The following is a 17,888-nucleotide window of genomic DNA, read 5'->3' on the forward strand; positions in this document are numbered from 1 at the left end:
TAATGGTGAGGGCATTGCCAGACTGCAGGGTAAAAAAAAAAAAAAAAAAAAAAAAAAAAAAAAAACAAACAAACAAACAAACAACAATGACAAAAAATAAGCTAATATGTTCTGTAGCATGTCACAGGCAGAATAAAAATGATAACTTTGTGGTGGATGCACGTTGTTTAGTTTTTACTCCAAAGTGCCACCTTAACCCAACCAACCCCATCCAGAACCTCAGATAGGCGAAATATACGGGGAGGGGGATTAAAAAAAAAAGAAAGAAAGAAAGGCTATAGGCAGCACAGACTGGAGACGTGTGGGGGGATTTTCCAGGGATGACTTAAATTTCGGTTTCTAGAAAAACAAACTATGGTGAAAACAGACGAGTATATTTGGTGTTTTCTTTTCATCCCATTCATTTTGTCTCCTGTCCATCCTATTGTCGTTCTTATGACTACCACTAGATGGCGCCAAAGTAAGATAGTTTGAAATCCTACAAGAGCCATTTAAAAAACTTTAGCATTAAAATATCAGTTTAAATCTTTATCACTGTACTAATTACATGCGCAGTATTTAAAGAATGAATTTAAAGATATTACTATCATTAGTGGAAAGAGTACTGAACAGTTCCCGGACACATATAATAAAATTCAACTGGGTGAGTAACGATGATAAACCTAGAGTAAATACATAACTGAAATGGCACGTTAGGACGAAGTCAAATCCTTTATGTGGAATCCGCTTTAATCTCATTACATTATGTAGCCTAGTCGCATGATACAATGATGTACACATTAATGTAATCCATGCATTATGTGTGCAATATGGCGGAGGGCACATAAAGTGGCACTAACAGCTTGTAATGGCACGTCTGGTGGCACTAAAAGCACCCGCAGCCGCAGGTTAGCTGCAGGGTGCCACGGCAGAGCTCTTTGACCACAAAAGTGAAGCTCTGTAACACATCCGACAGATTCAACAGAGGTAATGTCCGTTCCATATTAAAGTTCGTGCAATCAATTAGTCACTGTCATATGCATTTGCAATATAATTGTCTCACATAATTAATACAGCAGGTATATTTCAAATCCAAACGTTGTGGGTATACACAGCAGACACTCCGCTTTTTGACGAGCTTTATTTGTTCTTTCACAGTATATTGTTTGCACTCTCTGTTTCTAGTCGGACACGTAAAGGGACGGAAACCAAACAGCCACGTAGTAAAAGGCGAAGCTCGCAAAAAGGTGACCATTTAATGTCTTTAGTAGCATTTACCGAAATTGTCATCTTGTAATTTATACATGGGGTTTATAACGAACTAACGCGACAGAGGGTAATTCGTTGAATTATTTAAAATATTTCAGAAATCACTCCTGCACCGACGCTGGCGATTCTGGCTAACGAGTTAGCAAATTTAGCTTGACAGATCCCGTCGTAAACACATCTAGCTAGCTGTCAGGCTAGTATCGTTAGCTTCATTTGTTCACCTTAGTTTGTCTATCATCCTTGGCGCTGGCTGGTACAGTTAAGCTAGCCCCAGTCAGTACTGAAGGACAATATAACAGCCTGACGATATACGTTTATCAACGACTGTTTCGGTTTATTATGTCCTCTAAACCGGTGAGTCCAGCAAGACGATGTGGAACGGCGCAGAACAGAGGCTAGCGAAGCAATCCAGCCACTGCCAGATAGCAAGCGAGAACTTCGCAACACAGTCTTGGAGTCAGAAGTTATCATTAATAGGTAAAGTGACAGATAGCATACGACGAATTATGATAATGAACACAGTCACAGCACTTTAGATAAAGCCGATAGCTGCATACCTCAGACTCAGTGCCAGAGTCTTCAAATGCTTTAATGCAAATCGAGCCTTGCCAGTCGATACATGTGTAACATGTACCATAGCATGGCTTATATTTTAACTGTCGTTGCAAATTCGGGAACCATATCGTCATATCAAAAGCAGCGAGTGCTATTCTCAAACTGATATTTCCGACAGTCTTAAGTATGGTAGTTGAAAGGGTCACATTTAAATGTCTGCTAAGCCGTGTGTCCAATGTATCAGCAGATTCTACAGATTCCTACAAAGATGTCATTATTTTCAAACTGAGCCTCAGCTGATCGTCAGTTTGACATGTTATATTTGTTAACGCAGGTTGTCCTATCTGTTTCTCTGTGAAAAAGTAAAGGAATTCAATGATAGTTGCTAGTAAATCTATATTTAGCGCGACACAATCTACTTAACAACCAAGCCAGCTTGTTGGCGCTTCACACAAGCTTATGTTTCAATTAAAGCACCTTGTGTTGTTACATAACATTATTACTGTCTGAGGCAGATCACTTGTCAGGAGCCACACCTTCTTTCGTGATGTATATTGGTCTTTATTATGTGTCATATTCCCCAAACAGTGGCAGATGTTAAACTAAATGTTGTTTTTCTCTTGCTGCCTGTTTTCAGAGGTGTTCCTGGACACTGACATGCTCCCAGCTGGCCTGTCCCCTAAGAAGATGGTTTTGTGAGACGCTCTTTCCAAAGAAGCACCAACACTACTGTGACTGATCAGTTTCGTAATGGAAATGGAAACTAACCAGTCAGAAGCAGCTCAAATGGAGGCAAATGCTTACCAAGAAGGCCAAGTTAGAAAATTCAAAGAGACTGAAGCCCATGCTACGGAAGGGGAAACACAATTGAAACAACAAGGACAGGAGAACACACAAAACACAAAAGGGAATATTTGTAATGGTGAGTCCTGATACTGCTTCAATGGGATACTATTAAGTTTGATCATATCGAGCAGTATGTGCTAATATTATGTCTTAATGTGACACTATTCTATGTTATGTCTTAATCTGACACTATTCTATATTATGTCTTAATGTGACACTATATTATGTCTTAATGTGACACTATTCACTCAGTGGCAAAACCAATCAAAAGGTGTCAGGTAGTCAGTTATGATGGAAAAAAATAACTCAACTAATGAATGTTTTTAAAAAATAAAGGCCATCTGAATTTTCTATGATGTGTCTGCTGAAACTGACTTACATACGTGTGTGTTTAAGTAGCACAACCCCAGAGACATAATGTTTTACACTATGCAAAACCTGTAGACCTGTGGAGGCCTGGTCCTATTTGAAAGTGGTATTATGAGGACTTCAGAGGAAGTTTTGCTGTCTGTGGACAGGTTTGTAAGAAATACTTAGATTTTACTATATGTTTGAGTAAAAGAGAACATGTGCTTGGTAAGATACTATGATATTACACAGCTCTTTTGAAAGTGTTGCTTTATTTTCACTTGATGCTGACTATTGTGTTTTGGCCACTCAGGAAAGTGACTGCAGTGACGTCCACATAGATGGACTCCATGTGCATAGCCTAGAAATCAATTTGTTTTGGACCGGTGTCTGATATATTCCCATCGGAATGACTGACAACTCTGCTCTCCGATCTGCAAAGTTTTTTCTCCTTTAGGCACATTACTAGTATCTACACTTGTAACCTGACATGCATGACCTGTTTTGGTGGCTGTTAGAGGGCCTGAGGTCCTTTACTGCTCCATGTTACATTGCTCTTTGAGCTACTGTGTTAAATAGCTGAACTGACTTCTAATTATTCAGCTTCAGGAGGAAAAACAAGCTGAAAATGTATTTCTGAGCTTTAAATGCTTGTGTAAAATTGGGTGAAGCACAAGACACAGGTTGAAAAAAGAAAAGTCTGAGATTTAACAAATTTGATAAAGCCCCAAATAGAACTGCAAAGAAGTTTTTTCACAGGCTGAACCGTACTCTCTGTGTTTAGTATGTTTGATTATGTTTCCCTTTAGCACGTTGGCTTCATTTTCAATTCTGTCAACTCCAGTCATAGTATAAATGTATTCTTGGCAAATACTGTACAATGATGTTTGAATTTGTTTTTTATGGATGGTTTCACATCTTGGCAACCTCAGTATAACATGAAATATTCATGAATAAATAAACAACAGTCAAAGTTAATAAAGGTTTTGAGGGCCTTTAAATATCGTTGCCATGCAAGATGAGCCTAATGTTTGCACTCCTTGATACGGGAGTAGGTGCAGCTAAAGAGATGCTTCAGTAGCCATGTGCTGCATGAATGACTCCAGCTATTTTTTTGACTAACGCAACTGTAGCTTGACAAAGTTGTCAAGCCAGTTTGCCAAGAGAATCACATCCTCTCAGTCTAGTTCTTGAGAACTTATCATGACTAATTGTCACATTCCCCGGGGCTTCTCCTCCCCCTTCTCTTTCAGGTCCTGTTAGTTCAGATGTGATGCCAAATGGAGACGGACTAGCAGAGGGCTTCGGTGCTGCAGGGGACACCCGTGCAAATGGGTCCCTGCCTCTGACAGCCCGTCCACAGAGCACCAGTTCCCCTGTCAACTCCCAGACCCAAGAGCCCTCCCCAGGTGTGGCCGCTTATCCACCCATGATGCTAGAGAAGTCTGAGGGGGCTAGTGCTGAGGTCACGGTTCACAAGGGTGATGCATTGCAGTCGCTCAGACTCAGTATGCCTATGCAGGAGACTGAATTGTGTAAGCATAAACTTATGTGGAGTGAATGCCCCCTCTATATCCTCTGTATTTAAACCTCATTTTGCTGTGGGATGTTTTGGTTTTTTGGCTCATGTGCACATCCTTTTTTTTTAACTCCCTTGTCCGTGTCTTATCTGAACAGATGGATTCAGTGGGGATTTCTTTTTAGTTATTTAAGTCTACCTCCTTCCTGCAACTCCCATAGGCATTTAGTTGCTTGATTGGAGTTTGGTGTGGGTGCTTCATTTGGAACACTGTTTGGACTAATGGCTGCATTTTAGAACTAATTCCTCTGTTATGTTATCTTTTTGGTGATATTTTAAAGGCGTCGTTGCTGTGCTCACAATATGAAATGTAATATATTTAGGCTTGTGGTGATTTTCTTTGGCTTATAATTGTGGCTAATAACTCACATGTAATATACTTTATATAACATCGCATGAAGAATTCTATATTATCAGTTTTGATGGCACATGAACATGACTGATCCAGTGTACATCTGTTTGATTTGTTTATCTTTGTTTAGCTCGGTGCAACATTGGGAATATTAGCTGTTGCTGTCATGACTGAGGTCAATTTTTTTTAAATGTGCATAATCTAAGCAGACTCTATAAATCTGCTGTAGCTTTCAGTTAAATGGTGAATAGTACAGGTGCAATTAGTGACACACTAGTCATTATGGCTTGTATTAAAACACATTTCTGTCCCAGGGATTAATATAAATCCCATCTGAATGATTTGTTTACCATTCAAACATACTGAAGCAATGTCTGATTATGTAACATAAGCCTCATTGCCAGGATTTCCCTTTTAGAGTTGTAGAGAACCTTGTCCTGTGTAGATAAAGTGCTGTGGTGCACTTGTGCAGTATGTAACGATGTGATGAATATTCCTTTCACACACTTTCTCTTTAGCCAACCAGAAGCCGTCACTAGAGATGGAGAATGAGGAGAAGATTCGCCTGGAGGCCCGCCGGCGCCTGGAGGAGCAACTCAAACAATACAGAGTGCAAAGACACAAGGAGAGGGTGAGTGAATGAACTCACTGTCAGGTTAACGACAGCACAAAATTTTTATCATGTGTTTATGTAACCAAGTCTGTCTTCAAAATCCTCACATTTCCTTAGCCACTCTTGTCATCCTCTTGTCATTCACTCATCTGTCTGTTTTTTAGAGAAATGTTCCCCAATGCCATAAACAGATTTGGAAGGAATTTGGTAGATGAATATTCATTAGTTAATATTTAGTTAATATTAGTTTATTGCTGTCTTGCTAAATATGCGATTTTCTTGGAAAAAGCAACCCATGAGATCCACAGTTTAATGGCTAGAGAGACCACAGCTTTCCACTTTGGAGAAATATTCTGCAGTGGTGCAGGTTTGGTACCAGTAGGAGCTCCATGTTTGTGCATTTGTTTTATTGATTTTCTTCCATTGCCTAATTTGCTACTAAGTTGCACTGTAGGTGTCAAGCTGGGCAGCCTTGATTCAGATTTTGTCATTGTGGCAGTACTTCTGATTCTCTCTTTCTCCGTTATCTGTTTTCTAGTCTCACCGCACCACCACCAAGAACAGGCCATTCAGCACCCTGGATCCAGAGCTCATGCTGCATCCTGAGGCGCTGCCCCGGGCCAACACTGTTGCCATGACCAAGGAGTATTCCTTCCTGAGGACCAGTGTCCCACGTGGTCCCAAACTGGGTAGCTTGGGAATTCCGCCATCCAAGGAGAGGAAATCCAGGTCGCCCCGCCCCAGCAAGATCCACTCCTTGGCTGACTACAAGTCTCCTGAGAATGATGGTGGAGGAGGTGGTGCATTAAGGACAACAGATAACACAATGAGCTCCCTCCAGTCCACCATTAGCTCAGTGTCCACACTGTCTGAGGTCAGTGTGATGTCAGAGAGCAGCACCTGTGAGACAGAGGCACAGCCTGGTAGTCCGTTCCAAGTTGGGGACAGTGTCTCAGAAATTGATGGCAGTGAATCAGGAACAAGGCCAGGGAACGACGGCAATGACAGTGACAGCTCATCTTACAGCAGTGTGTCTACCAGGGGGACATACGGTATGCTCTCTGCAGCGGTGGAACGGCAGCGAGGGCCCTACACAGTGGAGGGGAGGGAGATTGCCCCTGAGGCCATGGGTCAGTTCCCCTCCCTGCAGGAGGTGCTGCAGGCAGCCAGTGAAGAACAGCACCTGCTGGAGCTGGAGCAAGAGAGAGAAGGGACAGCAGAGCCTCGGAGTCGCAGGGACAGTTTCTCCAGCAGGTATGTTTCAGTGTTGGATAAGGATAGAATTAATTTGAACATTACAATGCCTGTTTAAAGCACTTACTTTGGTAATTGTTCTTTCAGTCAACTAATGAATTAATACATTAATAATTTCACTGTTGATGTGAGACATTTACATTTGTTTCAGTGTTTCTTTGGAGAGTTCAGTGATGGGCCATGATGAAATGCTCCAAGTGCTGAAAGAGAAAATGAGACTTGAGGGCCAGCTGGAGTCCTTGTCATCTGAGGCCAGTCAGGTTGTAGAACATTCATTTCTATAATCATATTTTCTGTTTCCTCTCAACAATGCTCCATCCATACACATTTTGTATAGGACTGAACAAAATAACACAGACACCTTTAAATATTTATATATTTCCTATCTCTAAAAGAACTACATTCTAAAAAACTACCATAAACAAACAGTTTCTTGGCAATTGGTTGTATTACATTGTACAGTAATTATTTTATTTTGTTTACCTGTCGTGAACTAGACCCTCTCATGACTTGTTATCTAATAAAATGATTCCTGTTCTGAGTGGATTATCTGTATGAACTGTATTCCCATGTAATAAAAAAAGTACTGCTAATGTTTAACACTTGCTGGTGCTAGTGACAGGAAATGGCAAGATTGGTTGGCTTACAACTTTAGTCCAGACTAAAATATGTCAACAATTATCTGATGGGTTGCCATGAAATGGCCTGTTCATCTAATGCTATCAACAGTCAGAGTTTTCACCTATCTTGTGGAATATAGATGGGCTCAAATTTTCAGACATTCATGGTTTGTTGACAATGTATCATAATGATGTTGTTGATTTTTTTCTGTGACTCCACCATTTTTGTTTTTGTTAAACATTCACATGGCCCCTCTGGATGTATAATCAGGTTTTATCTCGTGCCATCCACCTATCAAATTTGAATATGTCCGGTACTTTGGTTTATGTATATTTGTGGCCAAATCTCCTGCAAAACCAATAACATTCCAATTATTATCAACTGTACTTTATGTTAAGAGCTAAATGGCAAATATTAGCATGCTAACACACCACACTAAGATGTTGAAGTGGTTAAACATTATACCTGCTAAACAACAACATGTTAGTGCTGTCATTGTGAGCATGTTAGCGTGCTGATGTCAGCATTTTGCTCAGAGCGAGAGAGGGAGACTGCTGTGCCTAAGTATATCATCACAGAACTGGTGGCAGAGCTGTTGACTCATTTTTCTTCTTAATGGTTTTTTCCTTTTTACTAATGCTAACAGGGCTGTCTGTGTTTGCATAAATACAACTTGCATTCAATTATTTACATCATTTAACACCATAAGAAATGTCTGTACTGCAAACAAATGCCAGGTCGTGTATCACAGCATTCAGAAATATTACATTTAGGTTGGTGGCTGCTAACTTACCTGGGCAAGCTGCCCAAGTAATGAGACTATGCTGGAAAGGCTGAGAATAATTGGGTGCTGACCACACTTTCCTGTCCTTCAGGCTCTTAAGGAGAAGACAGAACTTCAGGCCCAGCTGGCTACAGTGAATGCTCAGCTGCAAGCTAAGAAGGAGGAGGCTCAGGTCAGCCAGGAGAAACAGAGCGCCCTCACCACAGAGGTTGGTACACTGCGTCAGAACTGTAGCCAGCTAGAGAAGGCCATGGTGGAGCTTCAGGGAAATCTGGAAAGCAAGAATGCCAGTCTAGCTTCCCTAAGCAATGACCTGAAGGTGGCGGAAGATCAATACAGCAGGCTGATGGGGAAGGTGGAGGAGATGCAAAACACTGTGACCTCTAGAGACAATACAGGTGAGTGATGATTTACAGTCAGAGAGCTGACTGTAAAATGGTATTGTCACCTTAACCCCTATTGTTAATGTAGATGTTTTTGAATTTCCCGTTTACAGTTCAGGAGTTGCGTCAGCAGATGGGTGGTCTTCAGAGCCAGCTTCAGCAGATTCAGCTGGAACGCAGCACCCTGCAGAGCCGACTGAAGACCTCCCAGGCTGAGATTGACTCACTCCAGCAGGTTAGACAGTGGTACCAGCAGCAGCTGGCATTGGCCCAGGAGGCAAGAGTACGTCTGCAAAGCGAAATGGCCAACATGCAGGTAAGGCTGATGCTGATGCAGGTGGTTTTGTCATAATCCCTTACATCAGACAAACAAAGGTTGACATGAAAAAATGAAGACATCCTAGGTGACATTTTTTGTGTTGTGCTATTTTTTTGCTCCCAGGCTGGACAGATGAATCAGATTGGTGTCCTGGAACATCTGAAGCTGGAGAATGTGACACTGTCTCACCAGCTCACTGAGACCCAACACCGCTCCATCAAAGAAAAAGAGCGTATTGCTGTTCAGCTGCAGAGCATTGAGGTATATTTTCCATTGTCCCTTTTTGACCTTATACTATTATATATTTTTAAGATTTTCTTAGTATTTATACTCCTTACTCTTTTCATAATGTTGTTGTTACCTATTGTTGCTGTCTCTGCTGCTATAACGCTATAACAATTTCCCTCACAGGATCAATAAAGTACATCTATCTATTTATTCAGCTAGGGATCTTTTATATAATCAGGCTTTTCTATACTGAAAGCAGTGGTTTAAACATTGTGTACATAATTTTTTTAATAAGTAGATGTGTGTCTTTCAGCTGTTTGATATTATTTTTTTCAACTAATTGAGCATATTATTTAAAACATTTTACTGTCTGTGATGTAGGCCGATATGCTGACCCAGGAAGCTGCTTACAAGCAGATCCAGGATGCAAAGACCATGGTGGAAGATGACCTGCAGCACAAACTGGAGGAGTTCGAGGAAGAGCGAGAGCGCTTAATGAAACTGGCCAACACAGCCAGCACCCTGGAAAGGGAACTAGAACAGGTAGTCATGCCAAATGTTACAGCGATTGGTTTTCCACCTTGTATGGTTAGTAAAATTCTTGCTGTATTCTGCTCTAAACTACCTGACTCTGTCTCTCTCAGGTGAAGTTGACCCTTTCCCAGAAGGATATGCAGCTGCAGGCCCTCCAGAAAGAACATCTGGAGCTGATGCGCCAGCTGACCGCCACTCAGGAGAACCTGCACACCAAAGAGCAGTCCATCAATCAGCTAGAGGCCCGCTACCTGGAGCTGGAGGCCCAGCTGGCCGAGCTGCAGACAGAGAGCAACGCCAAGGACGACAACATCCAGTACCTACAGAATGAGAAGATTGTCCTAGAGGTGGCTCTGCAGGCAGCTCGGGCCGACAAGAGTGAACTTGATGAGGGTGCTGAGCGTCTCGGAGAGGATGTTCTGGTGGCCTCAGATGTCCTAGATCAGCTCAGACAGGAGATCCAGGTCAAAGCCAATCAGGTATGAGACAGGTGGGAGGTGAAAAAACAGAAACTAAATATTCATGCATAGAGAAATGATCACATGCATGAATAAACCATCACCATTAACTGTACAGCAAATATTGACATTCCCCTCTGGGCTTAGACATCATTCCATCTACTTCTGTGCGGACACTTTGAGTTAGATATGTTATGGTTAGATACTTTCTCAGCCATGGTGAACAACAACTTTTTGTCTATAAAGCATTGTAGAAAATGCAGAGTTACTAGTGACTTGGTCTCATGGGCCTTGTTTTTGTACACATTTAGCATCAGTTTCGACCGAAATTCAGTAATTTAGTAATTCTAATGCAAGTAGTATTTAGCATCTGAGTTTTTTTCCCTTTGGGATTACCTCTCCACCATAATATAGTGAATAACAAATGACTTTTTTTGTTACAGATTGAAACTCTGCAACAAGAAAATGGTAACCTGAAGAAACAAGTTCAGAAATTTAAGGAGCAGTTCCAACAACAGAAGGTAAGACATGTCCATTGCTCCTTCATGAAATTGCGTTCAGCTCTCTCATAGTTAGTAGAAGACAGAAAAAAGTGTAGACTGTGTAGACTTTACATACATTTATAAAGCACTTGTCAGAAATCTACCAGCTGCTGAACGCTGATGCTGTCGTGGGAGGATGTATTGTAGAACCAGATGGCTGTCATCTCAGAAGAATGCCCAAAGTGCTTGTTGACATGCCTCAGTGGATTGAGCAATAGGGGATGCTGCTCATTTTGCAGTGACAGGCTGTCATAAAGATGGTGAAGTTAATTGACAGAGTGACAGTAATGTGAATTGTTATTTTATCTCTTATAAGGTTTTAGTTGTTGTAGACCATCTTCAGACTCATGCATTAGCATTCATTATTGATCAGAAATCCATGGAAAGCAAATTGCTGCACCTCTGGTGCTAAAGAAGAAAAACTGTCTTCATTATCAACAAACTGATATCTTTTCACTGCATCTAAAGTAATTACATAGGTGGAAAGTCAGTGATGAGTCATTGTCAGTGCAGGATTTTTTCTTATAACATTAAATATAATCTATTTTAGATACATTTTTTAATGATACACTTGTGTAGCTGTACCTACATCAAAATTTGTGGATCAGTTCGAATATATTTAAAAGCTTAAAAGCTCAGAATTAACAAAAAATGACAAACATCACAGCTTTCCTCCACTGGTTTCTTGTAATATGTTGCAAAATGAAATATTGTGTGTAATATGTGTTCCTGTTAGGAACAGACAAAAGGCTATTTGGCATCATAAAAGACATGTACAACTCTTCATGTATAGGTGTTCTTTATTCAGTGAAATATGTCTCCCTAAAGCCTAGAGATGATGCAGTGTGGGATTCAGATCCTGTCGCAGCACCCTCTCCTGCAGTGTATCTCCAGTACGCTGTGAAATGTCATTTTGCCTACTGCTTCGGTTGAGACAAATATGAGCGAGCCTACCCACATTCCTTGAAAGGAGAAAATACTGACTTAATTAGTGTTTTGTTTTATGTAAACCTTTCATCAGACACACAATGCCACTGACTTCACAGGTGATGGTGGAAGCATATCGCCGGGACGCAAGCTCCAAGGACCAACTGATCAGTGAGCTCAAGTCCACCAAAAAGCGTCTGTTGGGGGAGGTGAAGGACCTGAAGCAGGAGCTGTTGGGCATCCAGGGGGAGAAGGAGAAGGCAGAGCTGGAGCAGGCCCGGCTGCAGAAGGAGGTGGTGAGAGTCCAGGAGCAGATGAATAACATGGAAGCTCATCTGCAAGCCATTCAGAATGAAAGGGATCAGTTAGAAACCCAGATCCAGGTAGTGTGATTTTATAATTTACTTTACAAAGTCAAAATAAAGTAAAGGAAAGCTGTCAGCCAGATCTGTATTGTAATGTTAGGTTTTTGGTTTTTCCTCCCTACAGTCTCTGCAGTTTGATCAGAGCCAGCTTGCAGCAGTGACACAAGAGAATGAAGGCCTTAGGAAACAGGTGGAGCAAATGGAGGCTGAAGCCAAAAAGTGAGTCATGTGCTCTTACAGATTTGTGGAGCTTGAATGATTCCCACAGCAATGACTTGGACCATGAGGCATTTCTGTTTTCAAGTGCTATTTATAAATACAAATATGGAACATTGATTATGCAATCCCTGATCTCCGCATAGATACATGAGTCAGTACATGTGGTTTAAAAAGTACATCCATCCATATTATAGCACTTTTTTGTGTGCTATCTATATCTGTAAACAAAATCTGATTTTTAACACCTACATCTTGTGTTCATATGTATGCATGGTCTACTGTGAAACTGATTTCTCCATGGACATTTATTACTTTATTTTGCATATGCATCGAGTAGGGCCATCTCAGAGCAGAAGGTACGCATGAAGAGGCTGGGGACGGATTTGACCAGTGCTCAGAAGGAAATGAAGGCCAAACACAAGGCCTATGAGAATGCTGTGGGCATTCTGAGCAGGAGGCTCCAAGAGGCCCTGACTGACAAGGAGGCAGCTGAGGCAGAGCTGGTCAAACTCAAGGCCCAGGTGTCAGATGGGGGAAACAGCCAGGTCTTACAGGTACTGTATAAACCTACCAGACTTTTACAATTCCTTGAAAAATTCATAGCTCTAACATAAAGTTTAGCACAGAGAAGTGTAGTACAGTATAGCCATTTGTTTTAATTGTATTTTTCAGTACAGAGTACGGTTTTAAACACTGATTAATAGGATTGCCTTCCATTCTTCAACTCATGTCTGATGTCATAAAGATATTTGTCATTTTGTTGCAAATAATCCTGATTAACTGCATCTGTTTAGTATCTAAAACATATTAAAATACAGTGTGTTTTTGTCATGCAGGAGAAGATTAAAGTTCTGCAAACTGAGCTGCAAGCTGTGACCAACAGCAAGACTATGTTAGAGAAGGAGCTGCAGGAAGTGATCACCCTCACCTCCACGGAGCTGGAGGAGTACCAGGAGAAGGTCCTGGAACTTGAGGATGAGGTGAACTATGGTCATTTTATCAGTTTATGTTAATCTATTTATGGTTTTAGAACACAAAACTGCTCGTAAGGTTTAATGGGGAAAACATAATTTCCTGTTTTATAATATCTATTACAAACCTGTGATGAGCTGTGTGTTTTCACCACTGGAGTCAATCGATTCACGTGTGTTTTGTTAATGACATGAATTGACTTCACAGCTTCAAGAGTCACGATGTTTCAAGAAGCGGATCAGAAAGTTAGAAGATGCTAACAAGAAGTTAGCACTTGAGCTGGAGCATGAAAAAGGGAAATTGGCTGGACTGGCACAGTCCCACAATGCACTACGGGATCATGCCAATATTTTGGAGTCTGCCTTAGCTAAGAGAGAAGCAGATCTTGTTCAACTCAACTTACAGGTGAAAATTTGTATTATAATATTATGTTTCTTCTTCAAAGTAGAACATTTTGGGTGACAAATGATGCACTTTTAAATTTTTAAAGGCAACATTGTTTTTAATTTTTTTAGGTTCAAGCTGTTCTGAAGCGTAAAGAGGAGGAGGACCAGCAGATGAAGCAGGTGGTACAAAATCTACAGCTTGCCTTGGAAAAAGAGAAAACCAAAGTCAAGGACCTGAAAGAACAGGTAAGAGCTCTGTACTGTACAGGATGTGTCCTTGTTGAGTTGAAATACCAACTCCATATCATATTTGCCTTTCAAATTATTCTAAGGTCTATAATTTAAATATATTTGAATATTTATTTTGAGATAATTTGCTTTGCACAGTAAGAAGCCTCTTGAAAACATAAATATTAGAAAGATGAACTGTTAGTATATCTATATTAAGTCCTTAGCTTTTATCTTTTTGTCAGCCCAAAGGTCTGAAGCATTTGGCTCTCCTGGGGTCCTTTGGGTTGTTATAATATGATATGTCCTTTAGGTGGCAGCAGCGAAAGCTGAAGCAGCCCACAATAGACGGCACTACAGGGCGGCCATGCTGGAGCTGTCAGAGATCAAGAAGGACCTGCAGGCCAAAGAGGACCTGGTCAAAGCTCTGCAGAGTGAAGCACACAAACTGCAGTATGTGCATTTTTCTGATAAAAGAATCCAGTGACTTTTGGGAAATAACTTTATTTCAAATCTAATATTGTTTTACAAAATCTGTAGTTGCACACCTTACCACTCATTTATCAGTGAATATGTTGTACGCTGCAGGGCCCAGGATGAGCAGCATTCTCAGGAGGTTTCCAGGTTCCAAGAGGAGCTGGCTGAGGCTCACTCGCAGCTCCAGATCCTCCAGAAACAACTGGACGATGAACTGGCCAAGCAGCCCCTCACTCACCAAGAGGTAGAGATTCTCAGCCAGGGTCAAACTGGAATATAGTTAATGATGACCTTGATGATGAGTTTTCATGAACAGTTCTAGGGTTTCTGTTTTTTAAAATCTGCTGTAGTTTGACCCATAACTTGTTAATATTGGAGAACAACTGATGACTAACATTGACTGTTTGTTCAGGTTGAGGACCTGAAGTGGGAGGTGGAGCAGAGGCAGAGGGAGATTGAAGCTCAGAAGCAGCAGGTGGAGATGATGGAGCAGTGCCATCACAGGGAGCTGGACAACCTACAGACAGCTCTGCAGGCAAGTACTCACTTCATTGTAAAATATAGACACAGAGCTGCCCTCTGTATTTATGAATGCACACAGTTGCTTTTACTAAATGAAAACATAGCAGGCAAACATAAACAGGTAGAGTGTTGACGGAAATGAAAGATGAACTGAGCAGTTACTTCTACACAGTATTTATATGATTACGACCATATACAAACTGGTTCATAACTGACAACATTTTCTGCTGGGCTCAGAACATTAAGGTGGAGCTGGAGACAGTCCAGGAGGAGCTGGGCAGCACTAGGAAGGACAAGTTTATGCTGCAGGCCAAAGTGGGTGAGCTGAGGAACAGCATGAAGACGGTCCTGCTGCAGAATCAGCAACTCAAACAAGACCTCAAACAGAGCCGCCTAAGGAAGGTAATGCACCTCTTTCTTCTGTGAAAAGTTGTGCCCAGTTTTTCGTGCTTTCTCACAAGGTCTCCAGCCAAGCCACCTTTTGAATTTTGGGCAAACCATGAAACATTTGTACTGATTGAGTAATAAGCTACTAAGTAACTTAAGATCATTTGAAAATCTCCCATGTTAAGTTGCTCTTTAATTGTCATTATGGCTTTGAGATACAGTCAGTTGTCATCAGACATAATTCAAGAACATTATAACTGAAGTTAAAAGTATGTTAATATTTTTCACACAGACAGCAGTGACCACTTGTTACTATGTTATCACCCATGTTATGTGCTCCTTAATTTCCACAATACAATGCTTACAAAGCCAGAACCCTCTCTTTAGTGAGGTTTTAAAGGCCCATGTTGTAAATATAATGATAAATGACTAAATACACCTCTGTAATGATGTTGTTGGAGCAGCAGCGCATGGAATTTAAGAGTGATGGGAACCCATCAAATCCAGTGACACCAGTTAAGATCCCGGACTGCCCAGTTCCTGCCTCCCTACTGGATGAGTTGCTGAAACCATCAACCTCTGTCAGCAAGGAGCCCCTCAACAACCTACACAACTGTCTACGGCAGCTCAAGTAAGCCTATTGTTGTGTTTGTGATTGTCTGGGTTCAACATTATCAACATTCCCATATGAATCTTTTTGTTGTGTAGTGTTGAACAGTTATCCCAATGCCAGACTACATGTTATGTTTTGTGTGTGTGTGTGTGTTTTTTTTTAAATCTCAGGGAGGAGATGGACAGCCTCCAAAGGCAGATGGAGGAACACACAGTAACAGTACATGAGTCAGTGAGCTCATGGACAAACACAGAGGAGGGACTGGCTCAGCTGGGGCTTCAAAATAACATCTCCAAGTCATCAACGCCACTAAACAACACGGTGGTAAAAAATAACAATGAAGCAGAACAGCAGCAATCATAACAGAAGAACTTTTCTCAGGCCAATAGAGGGAGAGTGGAGTTTTATCCACAAAGGCACTTTTTAGCCCCGTAATCCCTTTCTCTTTTCTTAACAATTGCTGCCAACATTTGGCATTCTCCCATCAGCACAGAAGTGCTTTCGCAGAGTAATACTTTATATACCATAGCTTTATTCTTTCCTCTTCATTTGATGGTTGTTTATATTTTTGTTATGCTATTGTCACATTTATTTATTTAGAGTTAAGGAATTAAAACTTTTCATTTGACAGCCTCTATAAGATCCCTCCTCTTTTTTTTAAATTATCATACATGCAAAAATGGTCTACTTGTTAAGCTGATACATTGGGCCAATTTTCCCCAGTGGAATCTGCAGTTTACTCACTAAAAGGTATTTAGTCATCATCCTCCTTATAATATTAAATCAGTAGCTTTGATGCTGCTTAAAGATGGCTGACATTATTTTAAAAAGTGTTTTTGGTGACAGAAACAGCTCTTGAGTCTGTTACCAGACTAGCAATGAACTGTTCTTCCATTTCTTTGTGCCTGTGTACGAGTGATTGATTTAACTGACGTGCTTACACTTCCACACAGTTTCTAAGCAGCTTGTGATGAAACTCCTTCTCATGAAGTTAAAAGTCATATACAGTTGTTTTTCCTTTTTTGTATGACCTGTTGTTAAAATGCAGTGTTTCTTATGTTGTTATCATATCACCTTGGGTTCTTAAACTCTGAAAATATTAATCTCAGATATGTATGGAGGTGTTTGTCTCGCATGGACTGCAGTAATTCGCACACAAAAAAGCCTTAAGCAATCTTTAATATGCTGTAAAGGACTAAGTCGGTTTGGATGAACGTATTTCTGCTGAGGGTGTGTGCAAGATGTAATATGTTATATTGTCTGTGTGTGCAAAACCTTACTGAAGAATGGTTTATTGTAAGATAAGTGGGTCACATCAACTGACATTGCACACTAGATTAAAACTAAATTGACTGAGAGAAAGTTGTAAGATGAAGCAGAAATGTTACTTCTAACAGCAGGTGCAATCAGATGTGTTCATTTTCTGTTGTTACATTTGGTACATACTGTATTTACAAAAAAATGACATCCCCCAAACCAGATGTTCTAATTGTTTAATGGCTGTTTCATGGAAAGGGGATATGTTAATTGTTTCCAGAGGTTAATATATTAATACGCTTCCTTTTTTGTATGATTGTAAATTCATCATAATTGTTTATTAGTGTAAAGAATATGGAATGCAAGATATCAAATGCAAACCATAAATCAAAGCCGATAGTAATTTTGGTACAGCTGTACACTAAAATTTCAGTGTAGAGGAGTAATTGGATGGTATAGCTTTCTGCATGCAGTTGTGCTGCAGCTGCTGTGTCGGTGCTCATTCCCACACTAAAAAACTGTTTTTGAAACACCATTGTATGCTCATGAATTTCCAAAGGGACAATAAATATTTTGAGGAGAATGCTTATCGAGGCTATAACAAAACATTGATTTACTGTATTCTGAAAAAAAAAAAAAAATTGGACTATATCTTCCAAACTACCGTTCACTGTAACGTTAGGCAGTATGTAATATTTGCTGGGGCACCTGCGCTGTATAAACCTTATATCTGCAGTTTTTTTTTCCTTTTCTTTTTTCAAAGATTGGAAATGATTCATTCCTGTTTTAACATTTGTGTTGGGAGATGTGATTGTATTTATCATAAAATTGCACTATCATCACAGTTTGTGCTCATTCACTGTGTGTTGTT

The 17,888-nt window shown here is 40.5% G+C and overlaps 1 protein-coding gene across 3 annotated transcripts; it reads left to right on the forward strand.

The window, feature by feature from the left end:
* Positions 1 to 1,156: 1,156 nt before the first annotated feature.
* Positions 1,157 to 17,859, forward strand: golga3 (golgin A3). Of its 3 annotated transcripts, none has more exons than XM_018668451.2 (24): positions 1,157 to 1,226; positions 2,441 to 2,725; positions 4,251 to 4,532; positions 5,447 to 5,559; positions 6,080 to 6,795; positions 6,947 to 7,055; positions 8,292 to 8,598; positions 8,697 to 8,899; positions 9,026 to 9,163; positions 9,512 to 9,673; positions 9,775 to 10,143; positions 10,566 to 10,643; positions 11,711 to 11,974; positions 12,081 to 12,175; positions 12,513 to 12,729; positions 13,012 to 13,155; positions 13,355 to 13,552; positions 13,663 to 13,779; positions 14,075 to 14,214; positions 14,350 to 14,482; positions 14,651 to 14,773; positions 14,998 to 15,162; positions 15,612 to 15,778; positions 15,931 to 17,859. In XM_018668451.2, the coding sequence occupies exons 2-24, from the start codon at positions 2,554 to 2,556 to the stop codon at positions 16,121 to 16,123; spliced, it is 4,605 nt and encodes a 1,534-aa protein (XP_018523967.1). In that variant the 5' UTR covers positions 1,157 to 1,226; positions 2,441 to 2,553; the 3' UTR covers positions 16,124 to 17,859. The 3 variants fall into 3 exon arrangements, with proteins under 3 accessions (XP_018523967.1, XP_018523968.1, XP_050930997.1); XM_018668452.2 differs by lacking the exon at positions 1,157 to 1,226 and adding an exon at positions 1,320 to 1,725; XM_051075040.1 differs by lacking the exon at positions 1,157 to 1,226 and adding an exon at positions 1,321 to 1,725 and having other exon boundaries at positions 4,251 to 4,406.
* The last annotated feature ends 29 nt before the right edge of the window (positions 17,860 to 17,888 follow it).

The sequence above is a fragment of the Lates calcarifer genome, linkage group LG13 (assembly GCF_001640805.2).
Source record: "Lates calcarifer isolate ASB-BC8 linkage group LG13, TLL_Latcal_v3, whole genome shotgun sequence".
NCBI classification, from domain to species: domain Eukaryota; kingdom Metazoa; phylum Chordata; class Actinopteri; family Centropomidae; genus Lates; species Lates calcarifer.